This window comes from Cicer arietinum, chromosome 5 (assembly GCF_000331145.2).
Source record: "Cicer arietinum cultivar CDC Frontier isolate Library 1 chromosome 5, Cicar.CDCFrontier_v2.0, whole genome shotgun sequence".
NCBI lineage: Eukaryota > Viridiplantae > Streptophyta > Magnoliopsida > Fabales > Fabaceae > Cicer > Cicer arietinum.
Window position 1 is genome coordinate 19,633,695 of NC_021164.2, and position 11,338 is coordinate 19,645,032.

An 11,338-nucleotide genomic window follows, 5' to 3' on the forward strand; every position below is an offset into this window, starting at 1 on the left:
GGATTGTCTTGTAGACATGACACATCCATCCTCTAGTTATGCATCAACACCAACAACTTTGGCATCTCCTCATACTCATTCTGCATCTGTGCGTCAGAGTGGAAATTCTGATGTCAGAGGTTTAGGAACATTTCAGCAGCGAGGTAGAGGATTTGGTGGTAGAGGTCAGATACCAGCAGGAAGAGGTCAGGCTCGAGTGTTTGCTTTGACTCGTCAGGATGCTTAGACATCCAATGCAGTAGTTACAGGTATACTTTCTATTTATTCTAGAGATGCTCATGATTTGTTTGATCCTGGTACTACACATTCTATTGTATCCTTGTGGTTTGCTACTCGTCTTGGTAAATGTTCATCTTCTTTAGAAGAGCCTTTAGTTGAAGCTACACCTGTTGGAGGAAATTTGCTTGCTAAGTCGGTGTATCGTTCTTGTGATATAACTATTGATGGCAAGGTGTTGCCGGTAGATTTAGTAGTTATTGACTTGATAGATTTTGATGTGATTTTGGGTATGGATTGGTTGGCTTTGCATCATGCCACTTTGGATTGTCATAAAAAAGTGGTGAAATTTGAGATACTAGGACAATTAGTCTTCTCGTTTCAAGGAGCACATTGTTGGGTACCACATAACCAAATCTCAGCATTGAGAGCTAGCAAGTAAATGAGAAGAGGTTGTCAAGCGTACTTAGCCTTGGTAAGGGATACACAAGTTGCTGAAGAGGAATTGGAGAAAATTCCAATAGCATGTGAATTTCCAGATGTTTTTCCTGAAGAACTTCCTGGGTTACCACCTGATAGGGAGATTGAATTCTCTATAGACTTAGTTCCAAACACTCATCCTATATCCATACCTCCTTATCGTATCAAGGAGCACATTGTTGGGTACCACATAACCAAATCTCAGCATTGAGAGCTAGCAAGTAAATGAGAAGAGGTTGTCAAGCGTACTTAGCCTTGGTAAGGGATACACAAGTTGCTGAAGAGGAATTGGAGAAAATTCCAATAGCATGTGAATTTCAAGATGTTTTTCATGAAGAACTTCCTAGGTTGCCACCTGATAGGGAGATTGAGTTCTCTATAGACTTAGTTCCTAACACTCATCCTATATCTATACCTCCTTACCGTATTGCACCAGCAGAACTTAAAGAGTTAAGGGAACAACTTCAAGATCTTCTTGATAAGGGTTTTATTCGTCCAAGTTCTTCTCCTTGGGGAGCACCCGTCTTATTTGTAAAGAAGAAAGATGGATCCATGTGGCTATGTGTAGACTACCGACAGTTGAATAAAGTAACTGTGAAGAATAAATATCCGTTACGCCGCATTGATGAGTTGTTTGACCAACTTCAAGGAGCTCAATGTTTTTCTAAGATTGATCTGCGGTCGGGGTATCGCCAATTGAAGATTAAGAGGGATGACAACTTTCCGCACGCGTTATGGACATTGAGCTCCGACCGTAAATCAAATATTAGAAAAACATTGAGCTCCTTGAAGTTGGTCAAACAACTCATCAATGCCGGGTAACAGATATTTATTCTTCACATTTACTTTATTCAACTGTCTATAATCTACACATAGTCGCATGGATCCGTCTTTCTTCTTTACAAATAAGACTGGTGCTCCCCAAGGAGAAGAACTTGGGCGAATGAAACCCTTATCAAGAAGATCTTGAAGTTGTTCTCTTAACTCTTTAAGTTCTGCTGGGGCCATATGATAATGAGGTATAGATATAGGATGAGTGTTAGGAACTAAGTCTATAGAGAACTCGATCTCCCTATCAGGTGGCAACCCAGGAAGTTCTTCAAGAAAAACATCTGAAAATTCACATGCTATTGGAATTTTCTCCAATTCCTCCTCAGCCACTTGTGTATCCTTTACCAAGGCTAAGTACGCTTGACAACCTCTTCTCATTAACTTGCTAGCTCTCAATGCTGAGATTTGGTTATATGGTACCCAACAACGTGCTCCTTGAAATGAGAAGACTGATTGTCCTGGTATCTCAAATTTCACCACTTTGTTATGACAATCCAAATTGGGATGATGCAAAGCCAACCAATCCATATCCAAAATCACATCAAAATCTACCAAGTCAATAACTACTAAATCTACCGGCAACACCTTGCCATCAATAGTTATATCACAAGAACGATACACCAACTTAGCAAGCAAGTTTCCTCCAACAGGTGTAGCTACAACTAAAGCTTCTTCTAAAGAAGATGAACATTTACCAAGTCGAGTAGCAAACCACGAGGATGCAAAAGAATGTGTAGCTCCAAGATCAAACAAAAAATGAGAATCTCTAGAACAAATAGAAAGTATACCTGTAACTACTGCATTGGATATCTGAGCATCCTGACGAGTCAAAGCAAACACTCGAGCCTGACCTCTTCCTGCTGGTATCTGACCTCTACCACCAAATCCTCTACCTCGTTGCTGAAATGTTCCTGAACCTCTGACATAAGAATTTCCACTCTGACGTGCAGATGCAGAATGAGTCTGAGAAGATGCCAAAGCTATTGGTGCTGATGCATAACTAGAGGATGGATGTGTCGTATCTACAGAACAATCCCTCCTGATGTGACCTATTTGGCCACATTGGTAGCACACCTTAAGTTCTTCAAGAAAAACATCTGAAAATTCACATGCTATTGGAATTTTCTCCAATTCCTCCTCAGCCACTTGTGTATCCTTTACCAAGGCTAAGTACGCTTGACAACCTCTTCTCATTAACTTGCTAGCTCTCAATGCTGAGATTTGGTTATATGGTACCCAACAACGTGCTCCTTGAAATGAGAAGACTGATTGTCCTGGTATCTCAAATTTCACCACTTTGTTATGACAATCCAAATTGGGATGATGCAAAGCCAACCAATCCATATCCAAAATCACATCAAAATCTACCAAGTCAATAACTACTAAATCTACCGGCAACACCTTGCCATCAATAGTTATATCACAAGAACGATACACCAACTTAGCAAGCAAGTTTCCTCCAACAGGTGTAGCTACAACTAAAGCTTCTTCTAAAGAAGATGAACATTTACCAAGTCGAGTAGCAAACCACGAGGATGCAAAAGAATGTGTAGCTCCAAGATCAAACAAAAAATGAGAATCTCTAGAACAAATAGAAAGTATACCTGTAACTACTGCATTGGATATCTGAGCATCCTGACGAGTCAAAGCAAACACTCGAGCCTGACCTCTTCCTGCTGGTATCTGACCTCTACCACCAAATCCTCTACCTCGTTGCTGAAATGTTCTTGAACCTCTGACATAAGAATTTCCAGTTTGACGCACAGATGCAGAATGAGCCTGAGAAGGTGCCAAAGCTGTTGGTGCTGATGCATAACTAGAGGATGAGTGTGTCGCGTCTATAGGACAATCCCTCCTGATGTGACCTACTTGGCCACTTTGATAGCACACTTTACCATTACCATATTTGGAACAATTTCCAAAGTGAAACCTACCACAAATAGAACATCGTGTAGCTGAAATGCCAGAATGTCTCCGAGGGAAAATGGATTGCGACGCTGCTCTAGAATCTGGTCTACGACTCTGCACAGTCCCAGAATCTGGTCTACGACTCTGCTCCAGAATCTTGATAACCAAACATAGATCCACCACCGTGATTTGAATAGTTACTGTAAGATCCTTTAACCCTTTGTTTCTTATGTGAATCTTGTCTATTGCCTCATTTTTCCTTTTGTTGTTGCTCAATCTGAAGGGCCAAACTCAAAACCTCAGCAAAAGTAGAACAATTCGACCCAACCACAGATCTAAATAAATAATCCTTCAATCCTCTGATGAATCTCTTAACACACATCTCCTCAGTGATAGGATAAGAAACATGTCTAGAGAGTTGTGTAAAATGAGCACTATACTCTGAAAGTGTCATACCCTCCGCTTGCTCCAATCGCTCAAACTCATGGGCTAATCCATCTCTAACACTTTCCGTAAGAAAATGAGCCATGAACAACTGAGAGAACTCTTTCCATGCTAACGGAGGTGACCCAACTTGCCTACCGCGTGACACTATATCAAACCAATCTCGGGCCACACCTATTAGTTGAAAGGATGTTAATTCCACTGCTCTTACCTCAGAACAACCCAATACTCTCCAAAGCCGCTCTAGACTATCAATGAATTGTTGTGGATCATCCGTCGCACTAGACCTAGAAAAAGTATGGGGTTTAAGCTTCATGACGTATGGTAAAGTAACCTCAATACCCCTCGTTGCAGTAGTCGTCTAATGCTCAACTAGTCTAACATCTTGTTGACTATTGAGATTTTCATGCCTTTGATCACCCTCCTATTGTTGTCCGACGACAACCCCAACAAGTTGTTGCACAGCCTGTTGTAATCCCTATAGGCCAGCGACAAACTCTTCCATGGTTGGATTTCTGCTCTTCCTCCTAGGTACCTCAACATCGGCATCCAAACCACGTCCGCCAATATTAGCTCTACGCCTATTTCGAGCACGGACTGAAATACGACCTCGTTGATGAGCGCCTTGAGCTTGGGCAATTGACTCATCAACAATTTCCTTTATAGTAGGATTCCTAGTCTTGGGTGGCATTCTCACCTATTCAAGAACATTGATAAAAAATTGAACAAGACGACAAGAAAATATGGAAAAGTAGTGATGATGTATTTAAACATAGACTCAGACAACAAATGAGACTCTCATAGAGTGCTAATAGCCATTGCAAGTAAGTTGTACACAATTTACTAACAAGAATCTATTATCACTCTATGTTTGTAGCTATTAGGACCTACAACCGAGCTCTGATACCAACTTTGTCACGACCCGAAATTGAAATGCAGTGAGCGCCACACAAGATGTACTCCTAGCCTGACAAGCCTATCAACTAACTTAACAATTAAACAACTAAATCGTTCTCTAACCATTTCAAAAAAATTTATATACTTTTTCTCAAAATTTCGACAAAGTATACTCTGTAACTTCAACATTCCCAAATTTATAAAATCCTTGTTTAACTTTCAATTCAGTCATAATTCAAAGAACATAATCTACTTGCTTAATACACTTAAAAAAAAAAAAGACTTTCTAGACTCCAAAATAGCTGCAAATTACATTAGACTCGACATATTTTACAAAAAAATGGTCATTGATCAAAGAGACCTACAAAAAAGAAATATGATCGAGACATGAATCTACTAAGAGCTTGCTACTCAGCTGCATGCGAATCTAAAAAAAATAAACAACATGAAGAGGTAAGTCACAAAGACTTAATGAGGAGACAACACCTATCATCAATTAGATGGGAAACACAAAAAGGCACAAATAATTATTTTACAATCCCACAGTAGTTATGTTAAACAATATTACTTAAAATTTTAGAACATTCTAAATTTAAAATATACACATATAAAGTCGTTAAACTTATAATTTAACCATTCAGATAGAAATATAAAAAATCTAGTTAATAACGAATCGGAATCCAAATGAACAACCTTAAAATCATCATAAATATCAAACAAGTAAAAATACAATTTTTTCTTTAGAATCAAGAGGCGGCTTCATCTCATTGATATTTCTTTCCTCCTAAGGGTGGCCTTTTCCTTAGGGGTGGCTCCATCTAACGGATAGCCCTCTCCTCTCAATCCCGCAACGCATTATCACATATCAATTAGGGAGCTTACATCTCGTTGATAGCCCTCTCCTCCTATGGATAACATTTCTCATAGGGGCGACTCCATCTAACGGATAACTCTCCCTAATCAAAACGAGGTAACTAGGTGCACTTAACGCCGTTAACAATTTCATAATTATAATAACGATTTCTCAAAACACATATTTAAAATCATATCTCATTTCATCGGAGTTCATGGAAAACATATTCAATCGCATAACAATTCAATATTTCAATACTTTTAACTCATACGTAAATCAAACTAATAACATATTATATAAAAGACCATTAAAATAATTAAATGACGAAGTCGAGATAACTTTCAAAGGTTGTGTTCCCCAAATTTTTAAATAAATATTTTAACATAGAAAACGAGTAAAATAATAATTATAACATTATAAAAATATATGATGATGACCATTGTCAACTCACAACTATGGAGAATCTCACAATTTTGTTCTCCAACAACTCTCAGAGTAGTATGCAGGACCTCAGCTGACAAATCTGAGTAAAAAGAAATATTCTCAATACTTTAGAAAAAATTATTCTAAAGTTTAGCTAACTCTAGGAAACCATAAAAATCATTTAAATCTACACTACAAGAAAATAGACATATATCTACAGTAGCTTATAGTAACAAAATTAAAAACTGTAGGTATAGATAAACTATATCCACAGATAAATTATTTATTGTTGGTATAGGTGTCTTATACCTTCGGTGACATAAATTTGTCGCTAATTGTTATAGTTACACAATTAAATTTGTGGCTATAGACATCAAAATTATAAAATTAATATTTTTTAACTCAGCCAAAATCTTAATTATTTGTAAAAATAATTTTTGTATAAATATTTGCTCAATGTAAGCAAAAATAATTTTAATTGAGGCAAAATCCTATTTTTTTAATATACCCAATTTCAATGGAGCCAAAATCTTAATTTTTTAAATGGGGGCAAAAAAATTTCAATTAAGCTAAAATCAAAATTTTTTAAATAGAGCCCAAACAAAAATTTAATGGAGTAAAAAAAAAATTAATAGAGCCAAAATGTTAATCAGTACCAAATAAACCCTTTCTCCCCAAAACCCCTAAAACCTAAAATAAGTAAAAGATCTTCCCTTTCTCCCCAAAACCCCTAAAACCTAAAATAAGTAACAGACCTTCTTCTTCTTCTCGCCGTCGACCAACCAATCCAGCCCAATCTGTTTCCTTCTTCTTCTCGCCGTCGACCAACCACGTTCTCATTGTCAATCGACCACTGTTCTCGTCATCACTGTTTCCAGCGTTCTCGCATCATCGGTAACTTTTAATTTTTGTACTGTTTATTTTGCAGCTTTTAATTTCTGTTTTGTTATTTATGTGTTGCTCTTTGTAATTTATGTGTTGTTCATTGTATGGGTTCAAAAAGTCTCCCAAAGTTTATTGATGAGAAGATTTATTTCTATTTCTTTTTCTATTTTTATGGCTTTAATTTAAATTAAAAATGAAATGCATTTAACTTATTTATTTGGTTGTAGATAAAAAAGGGCAAAGGAGTGTTGCCTGGACGTAAAGAGATTTACATTGATACCCGCACTCGTAAAGATGGAACAATTGTGAAAAAAATCACCTAATCACTCATAAATATCGTCATAAATGCTCTTTATCTAATTTTGTGTATTATCTTAATATAGTAACGGTAATATAAATCAATCAAGACCAGCTCGGTCCAAAGAAAGTGGCAATGTCCTCTGTGGTTTCACTACAAGAAAAACACCATTTTGTGGCCAACTTTATAAATATTTTGTGGCCGAATAAAACCCTCACAAATTATTGACCGAAAAAGCCCTCACAAATGCCAAAATTGAAATTGGTCTTTATTTGTGGCTGAAAAAGCCCTCACAAATTTTTAAATATTTAACTGGATTTTGTGAGGGCTTTTACAACCACAAAAAATCAAATTTGTGAGGGCCAAATCTGTCACAAAGGACTAATGTGACCAGTGGCATTTGTGGCTGCAAAGGCCGCCACAAAGGAATGCGCACGTGAAATTTGTGGCTGCAAAGGCCGCCACAAAGGAGGCCCAATACAGCTGGCATTTCTGGCCGCTTAGTATCTGGGGTAGAAACTAGGTTCAATAGACCTAACAGAAATGACGATGAAGTCTCTGGAAGGCCATTAGGGATAAAGAAACAACAAAAGTTACGATTAGGGAAGAGGAAGAAAGTGAGTAGAACTAAACTTGACAAGAAAGAGTTAGCACAGGCACATAGATATGTGCTTTCTAATTGTGATGCAGTTGCTCCATTTATAGAGTAAGTCACATATCATATTTCAATTTTATACAATTGAAATTTTTATTACATTTTATTTTAACTCTATTACTGTTACTTTTAGAGAACACATTTTACATCTTAAGAGACAGTGTCGACCACGACGATTGACACAACTTGAAATTGACAAGCAACATGGTCAAAAATTTATTGAGTGGTTTAAACTCAGGGTGAGCATATAATAATTTAATTATTTAAATTTTACTGATTGTTTTTATATATAAACTTACTATATTTCATGAAATATTTTAGATCCAGCGTATGGATGAACAAAAGAGCTCAGAAGTTACTCATGAACTTAGATGGTTATCCCGTGGACCATCTGAGGTAGTAAGAAGATACACAGGTTATGCGATTAATGGTTTTAGATTCCACACAAAGAAGAGAGAGAGATTTTTGAAAACACAAAATAGTGGAGTTGTTGTAAAGACAAAGACCTCAACAGATGAAATTAATTACTATGGGGCAATAACTGATATACTGCTGTTGGATTATTCTGGAAAGTACAAGTTTGTGTTATTTAAATGTGATTGGGTTGATATTAATAAAGGTATCAAGAAAGATAAGTTTGGTATGACGCTTGTCAATTTCAAATTTTTAAAACATACTGGGAAAAATATTTGTGATGACCCATTTGTGTTTGCATCACAAGCTAAAAAGGTGTTTTATATATATGATGAGAGAAACAAGGATTGGCTTGTTGTTCTCAATGCAAAAGTTAGAGATATCTATGATATGGGTGATGAGGAATCTAATGAAATTGAAGAAATTCATGGGCAACTAATGGGCGATACAAGTGAAGCTACTCAAAATGTTAATGATTTGGTTAGGCTTCAAGTTGAAGACGATAATGATTTTTTTGAAGTTGTTGATGTTGATAATATGGATGATGATGAAGATAATGAAGATGATGAGGAAGACGAATGAAGTGTGTTCTAATTGTGCATGATTTTATACATTATGTTTTTATTATACTTTTAGATTTGTCTATGTTTTTCTTATACTTTTAGATTTGTCTATGTTTTTCTTATACTTTTAGATTTGTCTATGTTTTTCTTATACTTTTAGATTTGTCTATGTTTTTCTTATACTTTTAGATTTGTCTATGTTTTTCTTATACTTTTAGATTTGTCTATGTTTTTCTTATACTTTTAGATTTGTCTATGTTTTTCTTATACTTTTAGATTTGTCTATGTTTTTTGACTTTTGTCCAAGTTACTCATTTATAATTTTGTGTTAGAGAAGCAATGGCTCGAAGAAGAAAGTTAAATATTCGACATCGAGCAAGTGATAATGAAGGAATTCAGTCTACTTCAAATAATACAAACTCAACCAATGTAGAAGGAAGTAATGTTGCAGAAACTCGTTCTAGTCCTTGTCATGCAGAAGGTGTCATACGTGAGTCTGTAGAATCTCACTCAATTCCCTCTGATATAGAAGTTGAAGAAGAACAAATTGAAAAAGGTATTAATTATATATTCTTTGTTTTGAAGTTTTATTTATATTATTTTTATTATGACTTATATGCACACATAATGTTATTGTCCTTTTGTTTTGTTTGTAGAAGTAGAGCCTAAACGGGCTAGAGGTCCTACAAAAATGTTAGATGTATGGGAAATGGAAGATGGTGATTTAATAATCGTTAATTTGGACAAATATGGTCGACCCATTGGTGAGGAAGGGACAACTCTAACTCGTTTCATTGGTAGCGTAGCTAGAAGGTATCAATATGCTCCTATCAACTACAAGTCATGGAAAGTTATGCCAAATGATTACAAAGAAGAAATGTTGAAATTAATAGAGGTATTATGATTATTCATTTAACTAATATAACATTTTTTTAAGAAGTCAATTGAGATGTACAATTAACATGTTTTTTAGTTTTTGTGCTCTAACATGTTTGATGTACAATGATGATGTTAGGAATATTTGATGGATTAACAATTTATAATCATACTTATAGTTTAAGAATATAGATGTTTAGCACACTCAAACTACATCATAACATGTTGATAACTGTAAGAATACATTTAACTAATATAACATGTTTCTTTAACATCTCTTATTGTGTAGAGTAAATTTGAGTTTGTTCCTCCAATAAATGACTTAACAAGAGAAATGTTAAAATCTGAGCTGAATGAGAAATGGAGGCAATGGAAGGGTGATCTAAAGTCAATGGCATATGACCCTACTAAAACAGAAGAAGAAGTTGCATCTCTTGTACCAGATGATAGGGTTGACCCAAATCAATATCGTGGTTTGGTTCATCATTGGTTTTCTGATGAAGGACAAGTAAGTCGTATATATTATGAGTAATATATTAAAGAGTTTATTATTAAGACTAATATTTTATTTCAATTGCAGAAAATAAGTAAAATTAATAGGCAAAATCGTGCTAAATTTGAAGATGTTCATTGTATGGGTTCAAAAAGTCTCCCAAAGTTTATTGATGAGAAGGTTTATTTCTATTTCTATTTTTATGGCTTTAATTTAAATTAAAAATGAAATGCATTTAACTTATTTATTTGGTTGTAGATAAAAAGGGCAAAGGAGTGTTGCCTGGACGTAAAGAGATTTACATTGATACCCGCACTCGTAAAGATGGAGCAATTGTCAATGGAAAGGCTGCAAGATTGATTGTAAGTTTTGATAATAATTAAACGGTACCAATATATAAAATGTGTATAAATTAAGTTTGACAAAGTGCTGAATTTTATTTTCAAATGTATGATGATTGTATTGGATTTTTACTTGACCATTTAGGAGATTTTGTATTTGTTAGCCTATATGCAATGTTGAAGTTTTTTAATTGGATCTTATTGTAGTACTACATGCTTTGAATGTCAATTTCAATTTGGTATTTTCAATCATTAATAATTTTTATTTTATTTTTTAGGAAGAACTAAAAAAACATAATAATGAGGCTGGAACTTCTCAATCAACCCAAGACACACAAGGTTCTATGTCTTGGAAGGATGACATATTTTATCAAGTACAAGGACCTGATAAAAACGGACGTGTGCGATGTATGGGCAAGATTCCTCATTCTAAAAAATCGAAGGTTTGTGCATCTGAAAATGAAGAGTTGCGCGAAAGAGTTAAGAATATGGAAAACTTGTTAGCAAATGTGATGACTTTAATTCAAAATCGATTTTCTGGAGCAGATGTTAATGATATAATACAAGCTGCAAGACAGGTATATCATAAGTTATTAATCTTATCCAACTAACTTCATAAGTTCCATAATCGTATTTTTCATAAGTAATATTTTCTATTTTTTGTGATAGGTTCCTGATGCTACTAGTGCTCAAAACCATTTGAATTCACTTAGTCCAAACAACAACGAAAATAATGAAAATGGTAATTAGATAGTATTAGT

At 35.1% G+C, this 11,338-nt stretch overlaps 1 protein-coding gene across 4 annotated transcripts; it reads left to right on the top strand.

Annotated features, from left to right (window-relative positions):
* The first annotated feature begins 8,745 nt into the window (after positions 1–8,745).
* On the top strand, positions 8,746–11,037 carry LOC101513996 (uncharacterized). 4 transcript variants are annotated; one of them, XM_073368248.1, is made up of 6 exons: positions 8,746–8,887; positions 9,200–9,423; positions 9,524–9,762; positions 10,033–10,251; positions 10,324–10,598; positions 10,856–11,037. In XM_073368248.1, exons 1-5 carry the CDS (start codon positions 8,883–8,885, stop codon positions 10,456–10,458), a joined length of 822 nt encoding a protein of 273 aa, XP_073224349.1. In that variant the 5' UTR covers positions 8,746–8,882; the 3' UTR covers positions 10,459–10,598; positions 10,856–11,037. The 4 variants fall into 4 exon arrangements, with proteins under 4 accessions (XP_073224349.1, XP_073224351.1, XP_073224350.1 ...); XM_073368250.1 differs by having other exon boundaries at positions 9,200–9,357; XM_073368249.1 differs by having other exon boundaries at positions 9,205–9,423.
* The last annotated feature ends 301 nt before the right edge of the window (positions 11,038–11,338 follow it).